At 49.7% G+C, this 21504-nt stretch overlaps 2 protein-coding genes across 3 annotated transcripts; one reads left to right on the top strand and one right to left on the bottom strand.

The window, feature by feature from the left end:
* Nucleotides 1–714: 714 nt before the first annotated feature.
* mapk11 (mitogen-activated protein kinase 11) lies at nt 715–7176 on the bottom strand. The gene is made up of 13 exons (XM_057022696.1): nt 7008–7176; nt 4365–4494; nt 4226–4284; nt 3930–4041; nt 3664–3693; nt 3531–3578; nt 3333–3447; nt 3035–3106; nt 2806–2885; nt 2565–2643; nt 2305–2478; nt 2012–2092; nt 715–1943 (listed from the first exon to the last, which is right to left on the bottom strand). Exons 1-12 carry the CDS (start codon nt 7118–7120, stop codon nt 2019–2021), a joined length of 1086 nt encoding a protein of 361 aa, XP_056878676.1. The 5' UTR covers nt 7121–7176; the 3' UTR covers nt 715–1943; nt 2012–2018.
* Nucleotides 7104–21010, top strand: plxnc1 (plexin C1). Of its 2 annotated transcripts, none has more exons than XM_057022593.1 (31): nt 7104–7223; nt 10116–10238; nt 11402–11536; nt 11609–11709; nt 11802–11904; nt 12091–12250; nt 12322–12424; nt 12725–12800; nt 12887–12928; nt 13008–13141; nt 13298–13477; nt 13629–13737; nt 13813–13980; nt 14052–14213; nt 14295–14385; nt 14474–14575; nt 14653–14756; nt 14836–14877; nt 14950–15074; nt 15149–15347; nt 15713–15859; nt 17033–17201; nt 17330–17430; nt 18949–19021; nt 19220–19254; nt 19344–19439; nt 19709–19872; nt 19951–20098; nt 20167–20307; nt 20390–20464; nt 20559–21010. In XM_057022593.1, exons 1-31 carry the CDS (start codon nt 7119–7121, stop codon nt 20661–20663), a joined length of 3618 nt encoding a protein of 1205 aa, XP_056878573.1. In that variant the 5' UTR covers nt 7104–7118; the 3' UTR covers nt 20664–21010. The 2 variants fall into 2 exon arrangements, with proteins under 2 accessions (XP_056878573.1, XP_056878572.1); XM_057022592.1 differs by lacking the exon at nt 7104–7223 and adding an exon at nt 8153–9825.
* The last annotated feature ends 494 nt before the right edge of the window (nt 21011–21504 follow it).

The following is a 21504-nucleotide window of genomic DNA, read 5'->3' as shown; positions in this document are numbered from 1 at the left end:
GGACTGGGGTCCAACACTCCTGGTCTAACATCAACGCGTCTGTCCCGATATTTATTATTTCTTTTCTGTATTTTATGAGCCAACAAATGTTGGAATTCTGATGTTGGTGCTCCTGCGGCGCGTTTGGGCCACACTTGGTGACGGTACCAGAGGCTGCTGCCGGTACCAGAGGCCTCCGGTGTGAGGAGTCCCGAGTGGCGCGCGCGCCCCCCCCCCCGTGTCTGTCTGTCTGTCTGTCTGTTCTCAGGCTGGGCGGAGCAGCTTCCAGACCCCACCCCCCCCCCCCCCCCCCCCCCCAGGTGATCTACACACACCTGAACATGATCTCCAGTTTGAGCGTGTTCGTCTGCTCCCAGCACCACTTGGTTTTGCCCCCCCTCGTCCTACAGCCTTTCAGCTTTGTCCAAAGCTCCTCTCTGGGTCCCGTTCTGGATCAGGTTCTGGATCCGGTGCCGGTCGTGTCTTTGGATCCCAGCAACGGCGGCAAGTCATCATCATTATTAATCTAATTATCTTTAATAGGAACTTAAATGTCTCCGCTGTGCAACAATGTCCTCACTTTGCTAGTAAAAGGAATATTTTGGAGCTCAAAAATAACAACTAACACACAGAGTTTGCTGTTTTATACCGGAAGCTGTGACTTGAGCAGATAATGATTCTTTGAATGGTGCGTTCAGGTGCAGCAGAACACGTCGGTGAAAGAAGCAACAGATGAAAAGTGGTTCCGGCGTGTTTATTCCTCAGCGGCTCCTCCGCCCTTCACCACGCACGCGCACGTAGGTCACATTTACATTCTGTTTGTGGTCACATATTCAGATGCATCACGTGCACAACCGAGCCAGAATGCACACGTCACTCACCGTGACGTTCACAGATTAGCATCTCTGCACACAAATGCTACATGGAGCGTTCCAGCCTTTACTGGGAGGAAAACAATAAAAAATCTCACCAAAATGGTAAAAGAAGGTTTCAGCGGCAATTATTCCCCAAATTATTCCACTTTTATAAACGATGTCAATCCTCTTAGATATCAAATTCAATGGATACAAACATTTAATACCATAAAAGCAGCCATTATTTAAGAAGACGATCCGTATTTTTAAAGAGCAGGGCACGTGTTTGGTCATTTTGCTTCTCGTTCGGGGGCATTATTGGATGGCGAAGGTCTCCTCAGGCTACAGGACAAGCTAACGTCTTTGAGTCCACCATCTTTAGTGGCTTCCCTCAGGAAACCCTCCGTTTGTATTCAAACAGGAGGGTTTAAACAGGAAGTTTAACGATATAACCGGCACATGCAACGATTAAACCTTTGATAACTAGAAAACAAAGTAAAAACTGCAGGCGGTGGTTAAAATATGGGAGAAGGGGGGACAGAAGCAACCAAATAAGGCAACTTGAGGAGTGTGGTCCCATCGCTCTGGGTGGAGGGAAAGGTTGAGGACTTCTCTCCCTCCAGACTGCTAATAAACTGCCAGCAAAGCTAGTGGATGACGACGGAGCACAGATGCTAATGTCAGCAGCGGGAGTGACACTGTAAACACTGTTCCGGCTTTGGCGGACCGGATATTGATTATGTTGCTAATTCAAAGCACAGTCGGTGTTTAGTACTGCAGGCAGGCGGGGAGGACGTCCATCGGGTCTGCGGGTCTCCAGCAGCACCAGGGACGCTGCTCACAATGAAAAGGACTCATGCAGTGATGTGGGAGGCTGAAGCTAAAGTGTTAGCCTTCCAGTAGCAACGCCGCATGAAAGCTGCGGCCGTTTCTGGCGTCACCTTCTCCCACTTCCTCCTTCCTCCAGAACCCATTGAACCGTCGCATGGGTGTGAGTGCAGTTCCGCTCTGTAAAGTCCACACGGTTCCCCTTATCGAGCCTCCGGAGGGGAAACGTAAAGAAGAAGCGGCTCTGGCCTCCTCCCGCTCGCCGCAGAGCTCAGTCGCACCCTGTGGAGTCAAAACAGGCGGTCAGAGCTGATGGGGGGCGGCTGTGGCGTCCCTGGTGCCGGACCTACCGCGGGCCTACTGCTCCACCGGGAGGCTGTCCGACTTGCTGCCGGAGACTTTGAAGCTGCTCAGCTCTTTAAATATCAACTCTGTTCACAGGACACAAAAACGAAGGAAAGGTCAGGTCAAAGGTCAGAGCCAGAATGGTGGCGTCTTACACGTGGAGCTGCTCAGTTTGGTCTATTTTCTCATTAATCACCATCAGAGATCAGTTAAATGTGCCAACTTCATTCTTGATTATTAAAATACGGGGCTGAAAGTGGGAGTTCCACCATTATGACAACGCCGTCGGCCATCTTGCCTTTCCACTCCTCTAGAGTCCGGTCTTTGCTCTCCAGGCTTTGATCGTAAGGGGGGGCTTCAGGCTCGTCGTCTGGATCGTGGTACTGTGAGAAGTAGGGGTGGGCCAGGGCCTCGCTGGCAGAGATCCTCCCATCACAGTCCAGAATCAGCATTCGCTTGAGGAGGTCGACGGCTGGCGGAGACACGGGAGGAGGTCAAAACCCAAACTTACTGAAACAACTCGGGGTTCGTCCCGACCGGAGCAGAGGCGCCACCCACCCAGAGGGTTCGCTCCCCGGAAGATCTTCTCCATGTCCTGAGGAGGCATGGACGGCAGAGACTGGATGTACTTCTGCGCCTGCAAACACAGATTCAGCTCAGCTCAGTGACGGTGATGGTCACTGAGACCGACGGTCCCAGGGACCGTCGGTCTCAGTGACCATCACCGTCGGTCTCAGCGACCGTCGGCCTCAGCGACCGTCGGTCTCAGCGACCGTCAGTCGTTGGCGCCCTCGCTCACGTGTTCAGAGCAGATCTTCTTCAGCAGCTCGGCCGTCGGCGTTCCCACCACCTCCATGATCCTCTTCAGCTGGTCAATGTCTTGACGGGGGACGAGTTAAAGACCACAGCAGTGCACGAGTGTAACGCTCCCACCCCGTCGGCGTCTGAATCCCACTAAGTCTAACACAACTGTCCACGTCGATGACATCATCGCTGCACGCAGGCGTCGGCGCGCTGAGGAAGGATACAGTCCGTTCCGGGGAAAAGCACTTTTCCTTTCAGCAGCTCTCCCATGATGCATCCCACTGACCAGATATCAACTGGAAGAGACGCCGCAGGGGTGTAAATGTGTTAACGTCTTCTGAGATACAGAGCTAACATCTCACTGTTGCTAATGTCTCACCTGGTTGCTAATGTCTCACCTGGTTGCTAATGTCTCACCGTTCTGGTTGCAAACGTCTCACCGTTCTGGTTGCAAACGTCTCACCGTTCTGGTTGCTAACGTCTCACCTGGTTGCTAACCTCTCACCGTTGCTAACGTCTCACCGTTCTGGTTGTAGTGCATCCAGTTCAGCATGATCTCCGGCGCTCTGTACCACCGCGTCGCCACGTAACCCGTCATCTCGTCGTCCGTCTGTCTGGCCAGCCCAAAATCCAGGATCTGCAGGACGGGAGGACAGACTTTGTCGTCAATGGTGAGTTCAAATGAGCTAATGAGGCCCCCGCGGGTCTCGACGCTCTCACCCTCAGCTCGCAGTCTTCGTTAACCGCCACGTTGCTCGGCTTGAGGTCCTGACGGGCGGCGTAGCGGGAGAAAGAGGAACGGTCAGAATGAAGTGGTCAACGGGCAGAGAAGGAGGCCAAAGAAGAGACTCACCCTGTGGACCAGTCCTGCCGAGTGGATGTACTGTTGGTGGGGGGGAGGGTGAGAGAGGTCAATAGTGCAGCTCAACACATTAGTCTCTGCCTAAAGGGGGGCGGCTTTAGTCCCATCCATGGAAACCAGGGACCAGCTCGGAGGAAAACTCACACGAACGTTTAAACATGATGAAAACGAAGAAAAACAGACGCGTGGCCTCAAGGTTTAATGGCGACGCGGCACCAGACGTGCACCAGAACTCGTATTCCACGGAGCAGCGTTACCTTGAGTCCTCGCAGGAGCTGGTAAATCAAGAACTGCACGTGCTCGTCGGACAGCTTCTGGAATTTCACGATGTTGTTGAGGTCGGCGCCCATCAGGTTCGTCACCAGGTAGCTGGAAGGAAAAGAGAGTGCGGGTCAGGGTGGGGGTGGGGCAGCTGCACTTCAGAGGAGCACATATTGGCGCTGCCATGGCAACAGCCAGACATCTCAACGAGCATGCGTTCCCCCAGGACCCCCCCCCCCCTCTCTGTTTAACGCCATATTTGCATGGTGAACAGGAAACGTGGAGGATTTACAGCTCGCTGAAGTCCTCCAACGCTGCAGCCGGCGTGAAGACGTCCAGCAGCCCGATGACCTGCAGAGACGAGGGGAGCGGATCAATGACGGCGTCCGTCCGTGCGTCCGTGCGTCCGTCTGCGTGCAGCGAGCACTCACGTTCTCGTGTTTCATGTGCTTGAGCAGCCTCAGTTCCCGGTAGGAGCGCCGGCAGTGGATGAGGGACTGGAAAGGCCGGGACAGCTTCTTCACCGCCACCTTCTGCCGTAAAACCACGTCGTAGGCGGAGCTGCAGAGACCAGAGGTTCAAAAAGATCAAAAACTGGAGGTTCAAATCGTTTTGGCTGGAGTGACGGCAGCGTTTTTAGCAACATGGTTAATGAACGGATAACTGGACTACAAATAAGGAAGTTCGAATTATTAATAAATCACGATAAAGTAGAGGAAAGGGTGAAAGACGTTAAAAATAGTGCTGTGGGTTGGTTTCCCCTGCTCATCTTTGATATGTACGATATGTAAATGTCCCCGTCAGAACACGACCTGCTGTCACAAGTTGCCAATATCGGCGCCAAAGCGGAAGGAAACGCGGCTGATTGTGAAATGTGCCCAAGCTGTGCTGAGTCAGCGAAACCGAGCTGGGTCAGAGTGGAAGTTTCAGGGCACCGAGCGCATATCTGAAGGCAGGAAGCTGATTATCAGGAAATAATCCTCCACCGAGAGCAAAAACTCCGACCGGAGCCGCCGAAGAGAAGCTGAAGTTTCTGACGGGTCACATGACACGGCTGGGAAAGGAAGAGGGAAAATGATCCAGTTTAACCTTAATATAACCGTTTGTTCCTTTCCTGTTGAACCAAACGCACAAGCAGACATCACTGTCCAGACCTCCTGCTGAGGCGGCAGACGCCTCCACAGACGCGACGCTGATCTGCTCTGATCCGGCGCCGCCTCGTCAGAGCTCCGATTTTTTGCTTTTCATCATTTGTCTCCCGATGTATTTTTAGATCCGGAGCCAAATGGAATACGTATCTGCTCTCCGAAGGTGTTCCTGGCTGAATCCGACGCCCCGTTCGCATGTTTGTTGGAGAGCAAAGGAGCGCCACAGCCTCCCTCTCTGAGGCGCACGCACGTATGGCAGACGAGCGAATGTGTTCTGTCATTCCACATCGGGAGACGTCGCCTCCAAATACCCTCAGACGGGGCAGCACAACGGGGCCGGAGGGTGAAAGGAGGCACGAGGGGACGTCGGCAGCAGGGTCTCCTCACGTCTGGGTCTCAGCCGGAACCAAAAGGAAGCCCGATGTCCTCCCAGGACCCGGAGCAGAGCTTGTGGAGCAGGATGTGTGCTCGCGCCTCTTATCAAAACTCAAACAGCTGCGTGTTAAATGATTAAACGGCCTCTTGCGTCTCCTGGAGAACCTCCCTTCCTCTCCTGAACCAGCCGGCTCTGATTTCCAGGTCTTCGGCGGGCGGCGGGGTTCCAAACGCCGCTCTATTAAAGGATTAGACCGTCGTTACGAGGTCCGCCACCCTTGGAGATCAATGACAGGGTCTATTTCACTGGGCACCCCCAGAGGAAGCATGCGGGGCGATCTTCACCCCTCTTTATGTCCCACTCCGAGGGCCCCCTCCCCCAGCCCACAAAGGCTGGAGATGAATGTTAACAATGGCGTCCCAAAGAGAGAAAACACAGACCATAATATCACAGAGCGGCTCCATAACAGGTCTCTTCTTGGGCTGATAACATGGTCACCAGGTTAAGTTGAAATCCGGCCTGAATGGTTCCTCCAACGGCTTCCGAGGCTCGGAGGGCAGCTCCAGCATCGGTGATTCCCGGAGCTGCTGATTCATCCCAGAACTCCTTCACTCTTCCGTTCCCAAGGCTGCTGCGGCTGATCTCCGTCAGGAAACGCCGGCGCCCTGGTGCCTTCTGCCATTAGTCTTGAACTGATACCGACTGGTGCCGCCGCCATAGCGCCATGGCAACAGGCTCCCACCACTGTATGGAGAATATGATCAATAGCCAAACTAATATGACGCTGACAGGAGACCCAACATCAATGTGAGCTGGCTCGGTGGCCCCCTGGTGGCGGGATGCAGCACAGGAAAAGGCCCCGATATCGTCGGTGACTGGAATATCGTAATCTGAGTTCAAAATTGTGAAATGACATGACTGACTCCTGAACTAGAGAAATCTGTAGGTTTCCATGGTGCCGCTGGTAAATGTTGCACAGTCCACTCCATCATAAGAGCGGCAGGAAATGACAAAGCCTCACGCATGACGAACAGGTTTGACTGGGATACTGCGGCCATTTAAATTTAAATTAAAGACGAATATTAACAGACGGGGGGGTTTGGCCACTGGGACTGTTGCTCAGCGTTGGGCCAAAATTCGGATCCCCTTAATTTTATGTTTGAGAGTGAAAAGTTACGTTTGAGGTTCAGGAATGACGTAAGAGCAGGAAGAGACATGAGATGGAGACAGACAGACAGGCAGGCAGACAGGCAGGAAGACAGACAGACAGGCAGAGAGGCAGACAGACAGACAGGCAGGCAGGCAGATTACTGCGATCTAACTCTCTCCAGAGATAAAACAGTATTGACTGATAAACAGCATTAAATGACTCTAATAAATGACTGAAATGTAAACATTGACAGTCCAATGATCCAGTTTAAACCGGAACCTCCGACGCTGATGGCTGGGAGAACCACGCCAGCCAAGCAGCGGAGCGTTGCTGCATTATGCCCAGCAGAAGAATGTGCAGCAGCCTCGCCCTGCGCGCACGGGCGCACGCGAACACTCACCACACCGAGCCGTAGGCTCCGGAGCCCACCGGCGTCAGGTTCTGGTACCGCTCCGGAACCTCCCACACCGTCTTGTTCAGCTCCTGCCGATAGAATCCCGATCTGGCGGACATGGTTCGACAACAGACGGACGGAGACGACCGGGGAAGAGAGAGACGCAGGAGGCGTGGAGGAGGACGCCGACGCTCTGCTGCCGCCGGAGCCCAAACTGATGGTGTACGCACACGCGCGCGCACACACGGCCCTTTCTCGCTCTCTCTCTCTCTCTCTCTCTCTCTCTCTCTCTCTCTCTCTAAAACGTATCAATTTTAATGCCACTTGCATTTATGTGGGAAGCACATAATGATCTCCACTGGTGATGGATTATTTAATGCATCCAATTAAAATATGTCCATAGTTCATTTAAATAAACATGAGATTACGCTCGGAGGTCGATCCATAGCTTATGATGAATCCGCCCGCAGCTAGATGCTATTATTCCTTATATCATTTACGTTTTGGAAATAAATAAATAGTAAGATTGTGATTGTTGGGAACAGTCGGGATCGATCCGGCGTGCGAACACGTTGCGTCCAGGTCGCAGTCTCCTCTGGGGGCGCGGGTTCGAATCCCACTTCTGACACAACCTTTTCAAACTTGCTATAATTTTACTGCATTACCATTTTTGGCAGAACGGAACTAGTGTTCAAGGAATATCTGTGCAAATATAATTATTCAATTTAGAGAAGTGAGTATCAAGTCAATTAGGACTCTGTAAACATGGACGTGCTGCTGAGGGGCCAGCAGGGGACGTGCTGCTGAGGGGCCAGCAGGTGGGGCCACAGGGCAAGAGTCGGAAGCAAGAGCAGAACCACTTTCAGTGGAGGGATTTGATTTTAATTTTATTTGTAATTCTACTGTTAGAACAGACATTTTCTGTTATGGTTATTGGATCATCACACAATATCTAATCTTTACCCTTAATCTATAATTGTGTTGTTTTAACATCTGCAACCACAAACGAGTCAAATTAAGGCTTGAATTTACATATTTTGACAGACAGTAAAGTACAGACTGCTGGCAATAAATGACCTAAAGTAACTGTGGTCCTGAAAGCGCCACCTATTGTTTCATTCATAAACTGCACGGAGGGGAAAATCTAAATTTTCATCATTACGGAACGAAATGAATCCAAGAGAAAGCCGCTTCTATCTCTATGGCGTTGTGCTCAACATTTACCGTAATGCCTCGTATACACAGAGCAAGTGGAATTCGCGGGTCTGCTGGCTCTGCTGCTTCTGCCGAAGTGTTGGCTGGCTTGACCGCAGTCTTTCCACTTTCCTCAACACCACAACCAGAATGAATCTATAAATCGATTATAATGTGTTTGTCGTGAGCGCGTTTCATGGGACATCTGCACACCCATTTAAGGAAGGAAGCAGCGCTCTGGCGCATTTAAATATGTCATTTCAAAGTGTCATTCACACGGTTTTGTATGCAAAAAGGATGTTTAAGCAATCACATCCCGCCCGCCTAAAAAGGTTGGGTCCTTTACCATCCTGTTAACGTGACTTTATATCCAATAACTGACCGAAACTTCTGGAGATGCGTGAAATTTATACAAAACTGGAGTGGCCGCCGCCTGGTTGGGATCCTACAGACATGAACAGTTGAGCCACCTTTCTGCCTGACAGTGAAACTACAGACTTCCTCACGCCTCTTCAGCGTGCACCTCCTCCCATTTTCGGTACTTCTCGTCAGTCTCAGCGCGCTTTTACGCGCAGCGGAGCGGCGAGCGCAGAGCGCGTCGAGGATCGCGACTTTTGGGGCTGTTTGTTGCTGCTGCCGGCACCGCAAGATGCTGGTCCTGGTGGCCGGTCTGGTCTTCATCCTCTGGGGGGCACCGCGCTGCTGCGGCGGGTTTACATTTGTTGGAGATATTCGCCACTACGCTGTTGCCACTAACACCGTGTACATCGCTACAGAGGACAGTTTGTTTCAGCTCAGCCACGACCTGCGCCTGATCCAGACGCTGACCCAGAGAGGGACTTTGGAGAAAGCCGAAAGGGTGGGGGACGAGCTGTTTCGCCGGGTTTCTGTGGCGGCTGGCGCGAACGCAACTTTCACTGTCAACGTTTTAGTGCCCTATGTTGAAAACAACACCCTGGTCACCTGCGGAGTGACTGACAACACGCATGGATACTGCGAGGTGCTGGACCTGCGGGACATTTCAAAGGTAATCCACAGAGAAGCGTTCCTGTTGGGGCCCCCGCGGCGCAAAAGCGCGTCCGTGGCATTTCTGGTGAATGTGAAGAAGGATAAAAACGAGACTTATATCCTGAGTGCCGTAGAGCAACGCAACCAATCCTCAACCACGAGCTGCACATCTGGAACAGGGGCCGTGATCCTTCATAACACGAACGACGACCAACACGGGTTAATCTTTTCACCAAATGACGAGTTTAGCCGCGCTGTGATCAAAACTAACAACGTGGAGTTTGTGGATGGATTTCAGAGGGGCTGGATCATTTATCTTTTCTCCAACGTGCCCTCAGGAGACAAGAACAACAAAGTGCGTCTGATTTGGTTGAAAGGTGAAGGAGAAAAAACGGAAATCTTCAAGTCTCTCAGAGGAGCCACTCTCACGTCTGCGGCCGATCAAGGCAGCCGACTTGTGGCTTCCTCCGTGGTCCCGGGTGGACCGCGGACGCTCTGGACCGGTGTGTTCAGCGGGGGGAGAGGGGGGACCCAACTGGTGCTGTTTGACATCAGCCCCGATCTCAAAGAAACGACGTTCGAAGATCCAGACTTCTGCTTCGTCCAAGGAAATAAAGCAAACGTGAGTAAAAGGAAGGCAGAAGATGTTTGTTCTGCAACATCAAAACGTCATTTTGAAACAGCAGTTTGCCATAAAAGAGGGAAAACATGCTTAAAAGGAAGTTTCTACACAACGTCAAACCTTAAGAAAGCGTGATTGCATGATTACAAGTTGCACAATTAGGTGAAATACAGCGTGAGTGAGGGAGGAAGGTGGATTTTGCTGACTGAGGCATGTTTTCAGAGTCAAGAACTGGTGGACGAAGCCTAGCTGAGAGATACTGAGTTGATATTTGTGTTTGTGTCTGACAGCCAAAGCTCCTGAGGCCAGTGAGGGTCCTCTTCAGGCAGAAGCACATGACCTCTGTGCTGGCCGTGAGACAGAAGGCCTGGATGGTTTTCTTCATTGGGACGGAAGATGGGCAGCTCATTAAGGTGAGTATAAAATACAACATTTAGATTAAAAGGAACAGACGTTTCGGCTCGCAGGGGACAGGTTTTTCCTTTTAACAGAACATATTGCAGAGCGAAGCTGCAGTTCCTCCAAAGCTCCTCTCAAAAGCCTCCATAGTAACTTTAATTTGGAGCCACGATATGACTGTGATGTGTTTAAGTGCAGCAAATTGACGTTTATCTGGAAGTCCTCTTGGCCAGAAAAAAACCATGTCCCTGCATTACTGTAGCTGGATAATGACCAGCCTGCTCCCCATTTGTAATTTCCTCTTCCATTTCTCCATCACATCGTCTCCTACCATCCTTTTACTGACCTCAAACAATAACTGGCACCCCCCCCCTCCCAATGTGACTAAAGTCTGTGAACACTCCACTTTAGCACTTTCCTTACAGTAATAGCCTCTTTCAAGCTGGGTTCCATCTTAGAAAGGGAGCATTACATCATCAGGACAAAGTGGACAAATGTGCCTTCCCACTGATAAATGCAGCATGTACAGCAACAGATGCTCGTTATGCTGGACAGAGAACTCATCAAAGAAGAAAGGGATGCTATTCAACCATAATCAGCCCGAGAAATCATCCTAAATGAGCAGATTGCTAACATCGGTCTGGCAGGTGGGCAAAGCAACACAACGGAGTCGTTCTAAGCCAGAGTGGCATGAGGATGATGCTGTTGTAGGTTATCAGCATTAGATAACCATAACCCTATCTGCATTAGCAGATAACCATTAGACTGTCCACAGCACCCGAACCTGTGTGGGTGGGTGGGTATTCACATGAAAATATCTGAAACTGGGTTGGTTGAAGCGGAAAACATCCCATCACAGCAGCTTTGTGTGGTTACATAGAGGAAGTGGACGTGGCACACACACACACACACACACACACACACACACACACACCCACCCACACATTTCCATGTACAAACAGAAAGCAGCATCCTATTAACTGTGTGTTTCATCGGTGTGATCTCATGTTTGGTCAAAGGAAACTTCCTGTATGAAAGTCTCTATCTTGAGTCAAAGTTCCAGAAGCAGCAACACTGTCAGGAACTTCACTTTTAACCTTGGTCACTCCAAGTGTTTCACATCAGTGTTTCACAGTTCCGACCACTCTCAGAGCCAGAACTAACTTCTCCTCACCAGCTCGCTGTGGACAAACGCTACCACGCGGCCTGTCCAAAGGTGCTGTACAGAGCCAACGACGACCGCCCTGTGTTTCCCAAAATATACCTGGATCAAGTGGATCACAAACATCTCTACATGGCTTTTCAAAACCAGGTAGGTGGATCCATGGAGGTGGTAACATTGGATCTCTGGTGCATTGTCTCAAAGAGTGGTTGGTGTTTTCAGGTGAAACGTGTCCCCGTGTCCACCTGTAGCTCGTACACCACCTTGCAGGACTGCTGGTCTGCACAGGATCCCTACTGCGTGTGGTGCAGCTCTAAAAACAGGTTAGAGACACGACGCCTGGCCTTCAGACAAGCAGAGACTCACTGAAAAGCTGCATTTTGGTGGTGAAAAACGCAACATTTTCTTTCCACAGCTGCACCTATGAAGAAGCCTGTGGAGGTTCAGCCTGGTTGTCCATCCCCGAAGAATCCCAGCACAAAATGGTGTCCTATGAAGTTGTGAAGACCACTGATGAGGTCCTTGTGACTCTTTTAACATTGTACCTCTTTGGTATATAGTGCACAGACTCAGGAGCTCATTTCCTTGTGCCTGGTTCCTCTCGAGGGTTCTTCCTGGAAAAAGGAAGCTGCTCCAGCCACTGGGGTCAGACTCTGGGTTTCTGCCTATTTCTCTGTTCAGCACTCACATCCTTCCCCCCTCAGATCACGATCACCGTCCTGGCTCAGGTGACCGTCAACCAACGCGCAGCGTCAGACTTCACCTGTCGGTTCTCCACAAACTCCGTCCAGTTAAGCTGCAGGACCCGTCCGACGTTCCCACAATGCACCTGCACCCTTCCGAGGGGCGAGCTTCCTGCTGAAGGTTGGTGATGGAGAAGATTTGTTAAATGGTAGCAAAGGAAGACTCCACCTCGCTCTGTATTCCTGGCGCAGGTCTTCCGGTGGTGGTTGAGATCACACTTGGAACGACACGTTTGGAGGAGCACATAAATATATTCAACTGCACAAACATCCGTGACCCTCCAGCATCTGTTGCGTGAGTGCAAAATACACACGCCTCATTTCATTAAATCAAAAGAATCCCACAAACGTAGCATGAACGTATGTGGTCGGAGAAAAATGGGTTTTTGACTTGAAAATGCATCGAGTTGAACTATCCAATAACTTGTTTAACTTGTTTTGACGGGTTATAAAGTGCATTGCTGCAACGACCACAGCAGGAAATGAAACTGGCTTATTACGAAACAGCAACGCTAGCCCTGATCCTTTGAAGAGCCGCTGGCGTGCGCCAGCATTACCTAAACTGTGGTGTGGTCGTCATGTTCTCCATTCTCAGGTGTCGCCAGTGTCTTCAGATTGGTTGCAGCTGGAGTCCAAACGGCTGTACCTGGGCAAACGCAGGAGAGCGGAACGTAAATACACAGTTTTCACTGAATTAGACCGCTGAAGTGTCTGATTTTGTGCTGATCCGATGAACTTCGCCCACTTTTCCCTGCAGGAGAATGTTTGTCAGAAGGTGGAATCAGGGCTGAACAGCACTGTGAGTCGGTGTCGCTCACCTTCAGCAGAAACTGGGCAATATTGGGTTCAAACTGACGATCTGTGTGTGACATGGTCAGGGCCCAGAGATCTTCTCCGTATCCCCGAATGTCGTGTCTTTCTATGGCAAAAACCACGCGGAGCTGTCGGGTCGGAACCTCGCCGGCGTGACCAGAGTGAGGATTCAGGCCAACATGGACTGCAAGTGGCAGGAGTGAGTCGGACTTTCACACAAATATTAACGTAATAACAATCAAAGCTGGTCGCTCCAACAGGAAATGCACATTTATGAGGCCCACATGTATAATGAGAGGACTTTTGAGCATAAAGACACCTTTTTACAATGTTTGCTCCCCTCTCTAATGCTCAGATCTCCTGTCTGGAGTAACACAGGCACCAGTCTGACCTTCCGCATTCCCAGCGCAGCCAGTAAAGGCGCCGTCCAAGTGTGCGTCGTCCTCAGCGACAACAGTTGCCACGGCGATGCCACCATCACGTACCAGTCGTTGCCATCTTGCAGCGGCATCACGCCGAAGAGCAGCTGGGTCAGGTGTGAAAGCGGCCACTGACATTATTGTTCAAGCAGCGTTAGAATACGAACAATAACTGAAGCTTTGTTTATTATAAAGTCTGTTTTTATTTTACAAGCAATCAGAGATAGTGTGTGTGTGTGTGTGTGTGTGTGTGTGTGTGTGATGTAGCGGGAACAGGGTGATCACACTGACGGGCTCCCATCTGGAGTTTGTGGATGGGGTCATGCACAGAGGCGTTCCACTGGATGTTCACCCTCAGATCAACAGCAGCCTCCAGGTGAGCCTGCAGGTCTCTTGTCATACGTCACTTTAGACTCGTTCACAAATGTTTCTGTTCAATCTGTTCCCGCAGATCCTAACGTACCACACACCTGAAAGTTTTGGGGCCCCCTCAAGAGACGTGCTGTTGAGAGTTGTCAATGAAACCTTGCCCTGCTCTAATATAACCTACCACCCAGACCCCGAATTCACCAGCTTCACCACCGTAAATATACAGGGCGGGGTTCGCGTCACCATGCAGGTAACGGCCAGCGCGTTGAAGCTCACGCTCACAGAGGTCAGCAAGACTTGAAAAGCTCACCTTGTGTTTAGAAAAAGGCCGACAAGCTGGAGATACAGCCAGAGGAGCTGTCCGTGTGGGGCATCTATGAAGGAAAAGAGCATCCCTGTGAGATGGAGACCACGGAGAGCACTAACCACTTTTTCATCTGTGAGATTCAAACACCACAAACTATTGCATTTAAGGAGTTAAAGGTAACAACACGCCTGAGTGTGTGAGCTTGGAAAAGTTCCCAAACCGGTGACCTTGTTACAGTTTCCGTTTATCTTTCACAGATCAAGTTTGGGCAGAAGACGGTGACTCTCAAGAGTGCTAGCTGGGCTCTGATACTGCTCGTCCTCCTGCTGATTCCCTTCATCGTAGTCCGTAAGTGTGTGAAGACTGGGAGAGACTGGGAGACACGCCGGCCGTCCACTTCTAAGGCTCTGTTTGATTGTTTGGACTCGTCCCTCAGTGGTCGCCATCGTCTACTGCAATAAACAGAAGAAGCTCACGGCTCAGATGAACAAGCGTATGGAGGAGCTGGAGCTGGACGTCAGGAACGACATCCGACAAGGTCTGACTTACACACACACACACACACACACAATCAGACACACACATGAAATCACCTCACCTCGCTCCCCCCCCCAGGTTTTGTGGATCTGCAGACAGAAAAAGCTGATCTGATGGAAAATGTCGGCACGATTCCCTTCTTAGACTACAAACACTTTGCCTCCAGGATCTTTTTCCCTGAGGTGAAGCAAAGCAGCAAATGTTGAAGTGACGTTCACAACTGTGAAACAAACTATTGAAAAGTTCCCTCCCCCCCCCCAGAACGATTTGTTGATGAAGGCGTGTATCAAAGACATCGGCCAGGTGAGGATGACCCCCCGCTGTGTTCCAGGTTGGTAGCACAAATCATCAGAGCTGTGATTGTGTCCGTATCAGGACGCCAGGCAGAACCAGCTTGACAAGTGTTGCCAGGGATTATCCAAGCTGCTGCAGGACCAGCTCTTCCTCACGTCGATGGTGCACGCTCTGGAGGAGCAGAGGAGCTTCACCATCAAAGACAAGTCAGTCACGCGCTCGGCTGTAGCTCCGCCGCCACGTCTGTGCTGTCTCTCAGCATCTCTCGCCTCCTCTCCAGGTGCGCGTTAGCCTCGTTGCTGACAGTAGCGCTCCACAACAAGTTGTCGTACCTGACGGACGTGATGGAGGCCCTGCTGAAGGACCTGATGCAGCAGAACAGGGGTGCTCAGCCCAAACTGTTGCTGCGGCGCACAGAGTTCATTGTGGAAAAGCTCCTGACCAACTGGATGGCCATCTGCCTCTACGGCTTCCTCCGGGTAAGTCGCCCTCCCTGGAGGTCACCGTTGGGCAGCGTCGCTGCGTCCACATCGGTGCTGTGCTCCGAGGGGTCGGAGCTCCTCGCTGCGCTCCTTATACCCACCTCTTGAAGCAGAAGAAGACAAGTAAAAGTTGCACAACAACAATCCAATTGTGAATATGAAGGTTTGGTTGGACAAATAGATCAGTTTCATGGAGGCCATGAAACTCCAGCTCTGCTGTGGTCAACTTACAGGACCAACGCTCTATTAGGCAGCCAACAAGTGGTGTTTGGGAAATTAAGGAAGTGCTTGTTTCTGTCTAAATATAAGTTAAGCAGTTGACATGAGGAAGTTGACAAAGGATTTCTGGTTTCTGAACACAGGAGAGCGTCGGCCAGCAGTTGTTCCTGATGGTGAGCGCTCTCACGCAGCAGATTGCAAAGGGCCCAGTGGACTGTGTGACGGAGAAGGCGCTGTACACCCTCAGTGAGGACTGGCTGCTGTGGCAGGCCCAGGACTTCAGCTCACTGGTACACACACATCTTCACATTTCCCAGACACTCAGATTTGTCTTTGATCTAACAGGTAACAGGTTCCGATGCCCCATGGGCATCTGGGTACAACAATATAGGCAACATCGAGCCTTCCATGACTGCTCAACAGTAGTAAGAAAAGAAAATGTCAGTCTCAGACACCTTTATGACGCCTTGTTCAAGACACATTGGCAAACTGAGAGTTGCCGCAACTGGTGCTTAACCACTTCCTCTTTTTGTTCACCCTCTTTATCCTTTAAAGCAGTTGCGTTTTCAGTGTTTTGCTCACTAACACGATAGTCAGTCCACCGGGGGGTCCCTGGAACGAGGCCATGAGCGCCCTAAAACCAACCAGGGCTCTTATTTCTTGCTGTCCTGCATGTGATGGGACCCTTTTTGGTGGCTGAAAATGCTACTATTTAAAAAATCCACCTGCTTTCGACGTATCAAAGTGATGCATTGACACACATGCCACTTTAAGGTGTGTGTTTTTGATGTTTGGAGGTGGAATAAAATGATGCCTCATGTTTTGTTGCAGTCAGAATTTTAAGAATCTTTTGAGTCTTTTGAGTGTAGCTAGGTGAAATTAAAATGGCCTAGAATGAGTGAAAACAAGTTTGGTTGATTAAGTATTGTTGCCAGGCACTTAAAAGTTAATATTCCATAAGATATTTATGTCATCAATAGGCAAGACCTCATTTAGTAGCAGAGTGGTTATGAGATAGACCTCATAACCACACAAAGAGGAATACTCAGTGTAACTCCCACCATGTGTTTGGAGGTTAAACACTACAAATACGTGTATATTTATAGTTTATCGACTCCTTCAAAAAAGCTGTCAACCTGCAGGTGCGAGGCGTCCGCCTTCATCAGTTGGCCATTAGAAGCCAGTTTCCTCTCAACCCTAACCCTATAAACAACTGAGCTAAAGCTAACCGCCATCGCATGTTTCCATTAGAGCCTCCATTAGTGGCAGAAACAAGATGGAGACTGATGCTGTTGTTGCTTTGCCTCAGCCGCACCTTCACTCCTGTATCATCTCTTGTATGAACCATTGTGACTGTGAAAAGAACAGAAATGAAGCCTTTTTAGAAGGTTTTTATGCTTGTGGCAACGACCGAGTTCAGCATCAAAGCCCAAACATCTGGTCTTTCTGTTCTCTGGGGGCAGAAGCTGAAGGTGCTGTTTGCAGTGGGCAACGATGGAGAGGTGAGCGAGCCTCTGGAGGTCAAGGCCCTCAGCTGTGACACGGTGGAGCAGGTCAAGGAGAAGATCCTCTCCACCTTTAAGGCCAAGTTTGGTTTCTCCTACAGCACCACCTTCAGGGATCTCTGTCTGGGTAAGGAACAGGCCAGGTTCTCCAAACGAGCCCTGAAATAGTAGCAACAGCTAATAGCACCGCTCATGAAGACTGTTGCTGCGGATCGTCTCTTCAACCATTTCATGTCCTTTATCCTTCTTATCCAGAATATGAGAAAAACGGGTCCTTTGTACCTCTGCAAGAAGTGGACGCGAGCTCGGAGGTGATTGGGGACGTGACGATGCTGAACACGCTCAAGCACTATAAGGTGAGACGTGGGGGGGTTGTGACCAGTGTCGTCACATGACCAGCTGGTCGGCCTGCTGGAGTCCTGCAGGGGTGGAGTTGTGCTCCGCAGGAGGTTTGTTCCTGCCAACACTGGCGCTTCCCTGGCCAACACATGATTACTATACGTTTTAGTTTCTGGATCTCGTCTGCTGGTACCCAATATTTAGGTCGGAAGACGCCCAGATCCAGATCCTTTCACGTTTCCTGCATCCCATCATCTGTTCAGCGTTGTCTTGTCCCCGAGATGGACAAGACAACGGCTGTTTTTTTTCTACGCAACATTTCCTCTGGCCAGAATCAAATTTGGACCAACATGATTCATTTCAGTGAGTTTTTTTCCCATAGAAGTGAAGTTTCTGGAGGAAAATTGGTTTGTAACTGCTTGATAATTTGATCAGTTGTTTTTGGGAGCATCACAGCGAGAGGAGATTATTGATTATTTCAGACAGGCCTGGAACACATCACAGATGTGCTTCTCAAACTAAAAATGTTGTCTAGTCAGCAGCAGACTAACCAAGTCTAGTCCAGAAAGACCTTCAGCTGCCTTGCTGACAGTCTTCCTGTTCCGTAAAGTTAATTTAAATCAAGGAGAAGCGTCTTAAAACAGACACAGGTTATTTCAGTCACCCCAGGAGAAACTGTTTCCAAGTTCCTGGGGTTACACATATCTACCTGGACAACTAACACAACACAGCTGGCCAGGAAAGCTCAGGCACGCCTATACGTCCCACCCCCCCATCATGGGCTTCTTCTTCAGAGGCACCATTGGGAGCATCATCACTGGCATTACTGTGTGGTCTGGAGGCTGCAGCGCCTCCTGCCGTAAAGCTCTGCCACGCATCGTGAATGCTCCTCTGCTCTCCCTCACAAACATGTTGCACACCCGCCTCACCCAAAGAGCCATCAGCATTGTTGAGGATGACTCCCACCCCTCACACCCCGACTTCAGCCTCCTGCCTTCAGGGAGAAGGTGCCGAGACCTTCGGGCCCGCTCCACCAGACTGTGAGGATGCTGAGCTCCATCCACTACCTCCCCCAGCTCCTGCCCACTGCCCCAGGACCTTAACTCTGATAAATACAATTGCACTCCACAAACCCTTGAAATTAGCACGTAGAGGGACATTTCTGTATTACTGACTGTTATTCTAGCCACCTGCCTCACTTCATTGTATTGCACTGTCTGTACATTCATGTTTTTGGCAACTTATTTACCCTTTTTTGCCTTATTTATATTTTTATTTTATGTTATTCTATTATTTTTTTAATTTTTCATTTCAGTTTTAAAGCACAATAAGCTAGAGAGAAGAGAAACGGTATTTAAGTTCATCTGTATGTTCAAAACATGGAGCGACTTGACAATCTTATCTTCTAATTTACACATTATAAGAATTGACCAACTTCTCAGAAATAAGGCGGATGTTTCAGTGGTTCCTTCTAATGGGGGAGTATCAAGGCCGACATTTCTGCATCTCAAATGTCTCTGCGCTCGTGTGTGCAGGTTCCCGACGGAGCGACCGTCAAAGTGCTCTCAGGGAAGACTCATCCTTTGAGTCCACAGAGAAGCGTGAGGGGTAAGAGGCTCAGGTCTGGGCTCCAAACACACCATCAGCTCAGCATTTACACCACAAATGGGGGGAAGTTCCGTCTTCAGGTCATAGACAGACGAGCAGAATGTTCCACCACACAGCAGCAACTTATTTGCTTTCTTTGTACTTTAATGTATTCAGTGTCTACTTCTACTTCTGCTCTTTTGATATGTCTTCATTCAGATGATGAGAACTTTTCTGGGAAATACTTCCACTTGGTAGGTTTTACCCTGGTGGAGGAGTAATTACCTCATCTATTGCTGCACGCTTGTGACGATCATGACTTCGTTTTTCTGTTTTACTGTAGATTGACCCAGATGTCGACGAGGATAAAAGAAAGAACCCGGAGAGGAAGAAGTTGAAGCTAAAGGAAGTGCACCTGACCAAGCTGCTCTCCACAAAGGCAAGAGGAACCGCTCACAGAAGTTTAGCCAAACCTCAAGACAGTTCTGTTCTCCTTTTAAAAGCAGCAGCACCTTCCATATCCTCCTCGTGCAACACGAGCAGGCTGCCACTAAAGTTGAAAATAACCCACCCAAAATGGCTCCTAAAGATCGCAAATTGGGCCTCAGCTTGTGCAATAGAAGATAAAACTCTCCAAATCAGATGCTTTGATGTTTGTCTCTGACCCTCTGATCTAATCATCACGCATCCTGGTTTTAACTCTTTAAGGTGGCGCTGCATTCGTTTGTGGAGAACCTCTTCCGATCCATATGGGGGATGCCCTACACCAAGGCGCCGCACGCCGTCAAGTACTTCTTCGACTTTCTGGACAGGCAGGCGGACGCCATGAGGATCACCGAGCCAGACGTGCTTCACATCTGGAAGACCAACAGGCGCGGCTGGGCCCTCGCAGGATGTGGATCGAGCCGATCATTTGAAGTCTAAAGTCCCTTTTCTCTGCTTCGGTACAGTTTGCCCCTCCGCTTCTGGGTCAACATCATCAAGAACCCCCAGTTCATGTTCGATATGGAGAAGACCCCAAATCTGGACGGCTGCTTGTCGGTCATCGCTCAGGCTTTCATGGATTCTTTCTCTCTCAGCGAGACTCAACTGGGGAAGGTAACGTGGCACCAGATACTCACCCAAAACCACAGGAGCGCAGTTCCTTAAATGTGACCTTCTTCCAGCACGCACCCACCAACAAGCTTCTCTACGCCAGAGACATCCCCATTTTCAAACAGGAAGTGAAGGCTTACTACAAGCAGGTCAGGGAGCAGCCGCCAGTCACGGCCTCGGAGTTCAAGGACTTCCTGCAGCAGGAGTCAAAGGTCGCGCCCGTTTCAGGGCAACATTTGAGGGGAAGCGGCGCCGCAGGAATCGGCAGGTGCTGATTTCTCTTTGTCATTTCAGAAACATGAAAACGAGTTTGACGATTCGGTCGCGCTCAGAGAGCTCTACAAGTTCATCCGTCAGTACTTCACAGAGGTCAGCCAAGGGCGTTGAGGCCACTATGGAGCCCTGCCTTCTAGAGTCCAGTCACTTTTAACGCTTTCCCACTTTCTCCATCTTTCCTCCGCAGATAAAAGAAAAACTGGACAAAAACGGAGCACCGAGTGAGCTGGTGGAGCAGCTGCATCATGTTAGAAACTCTTTTGATGGACTGCAAAGCTGCTCCTGGAACTGAGCGGCTGGATTGTATTTAATTAGGTAAATAAAGGCTCAGACGGGAAGCCCAGCGCCAGTTATTCCGTGGGTCAGAGGAGAGTTTGACCACGATGTATCCCAGCAGTCACTGGGGCAAGAGGCAGGAAGACCGGCCGAATGGGACCCCAGTCTGTCAAAGCGTGTGTGTATGTGTGAGGGTGTGTGTATGTGTGAGGGTGTGTGTACCCAGCCAGACAACAGGCCCATATTTTAGATCTACATCAGCTCAAGTCAGTGAAGGCAACACATTCTCCAGAACGGAGGCTGTAAAAATATCTGCAAAAATCTCCACTGTATGATTGTCTAATAAAGAAAAACATGAAATGACATCTGCTATGATTCTAAGTCCCCAACATACATATTTTTGGATATTGCGGTTCAACATAGCGGAACAGCACAGTTGATACTGCTGATGTTAAATTTAGATTGAACTCGAGTTTACAAAAAGCTTGAATGTGTAAGCAAAAGTGAAAGCTTTTAAACCCATGTCTTTTACTATATAGTGCAGTTAAGCATTATAGTGCAGAAAGATTTAACTCTTTTTAGATATTCTGGTATGTTGACTGTGAAAAGTCATTATTTAAAGCCAATAGTAATTATTTTAAAATCAAATTAGAAAACACAATAATCTATTGATTACTGGGAGTGATTCGAAATTATGATCTATACTTTTGGATATGACATGTTGTTGGTTAAACATTCCTTTTAAAAAAAAAAAAAAAGTGATTATTGCTCATTTGGATTATTTGATTAAATACATTAAGGGCTGTAAATGTCGCCCCCTACTGGTCACCCTCGGTATTAAACAGGTATAAAACCGT

This window comes from Takifugu flavidus, chromosome 22 (genome assembly GCF_003711565.1).
Source record: "Takifugu flavidus isolate HTHZ2018 chromosome 22, ASM371156v2, whole genome shotgun sequence".
In the NCBI taxonomy this organism is placed as follows: domain Eukaryota; kingdom Metazoa; phylum Chordata; class Actinopteri; order Tetraodontiformes; family Tetraodontidae; genus Takifugu; species Takifugu flavidus.
Note: the sequence above shows the minus strand (reverse complement) of the source record. Positions and strands in the feature narration are given on the sequence as shown.

What these genes read in the sequence shown, in the direction of transcription:
- mapk11 (XM_057022696.1), bottom strand. Translation starts at nt 7,120, where the DNA reads ATGTCCGCCAGATCGGGATTCTATCGGCAGGAGCTGAACAAGACGGTG. An exon ending in GGAGCCTACGGCTCGGTGTG is followed by an intron (nt 4,495 to 7,007) that starts GTGAGTGTTCGC and finishes TGGTCTCTGCAG; the next exon opens with CTCCGCCTACGACGTGGTTT. An exon ending in AGCTCCTGCGAGGACTCAAG is followed by an intron (nt 3,694 to 3,929) that starts GTAACGCTGCTC and finishes CCCCACCAACAG; the next exon opens with TACATCCACTCGGCAGGACT.
- plxnc1 (XM_057022592.1), top strand. Translation starts at nt 8,845, where the DNA reads ATGCTGGTCCTGGTGGCCGGTCTGGTCTTCATCCTCTGGGGGGCACCG. An exon ending in GGGTTCGCGTCACCATGCAG is followed by an intron (nt 13,981 to 14,051) that starts GTAACGGCCAGC and finishes CCTTGTGTTTAG; the next exon opens with AAAAAGGCCGACAAGCTGGA. An exon ending in TTGCATTTAAGGAGTTAAAG is followed by an intron (nt 14,214 to 14,294) that starts GTAACAACACGC and finishes TATCTTTCACAG; the next exon opens with ATCAAGTTTGGGCAGAAGAC.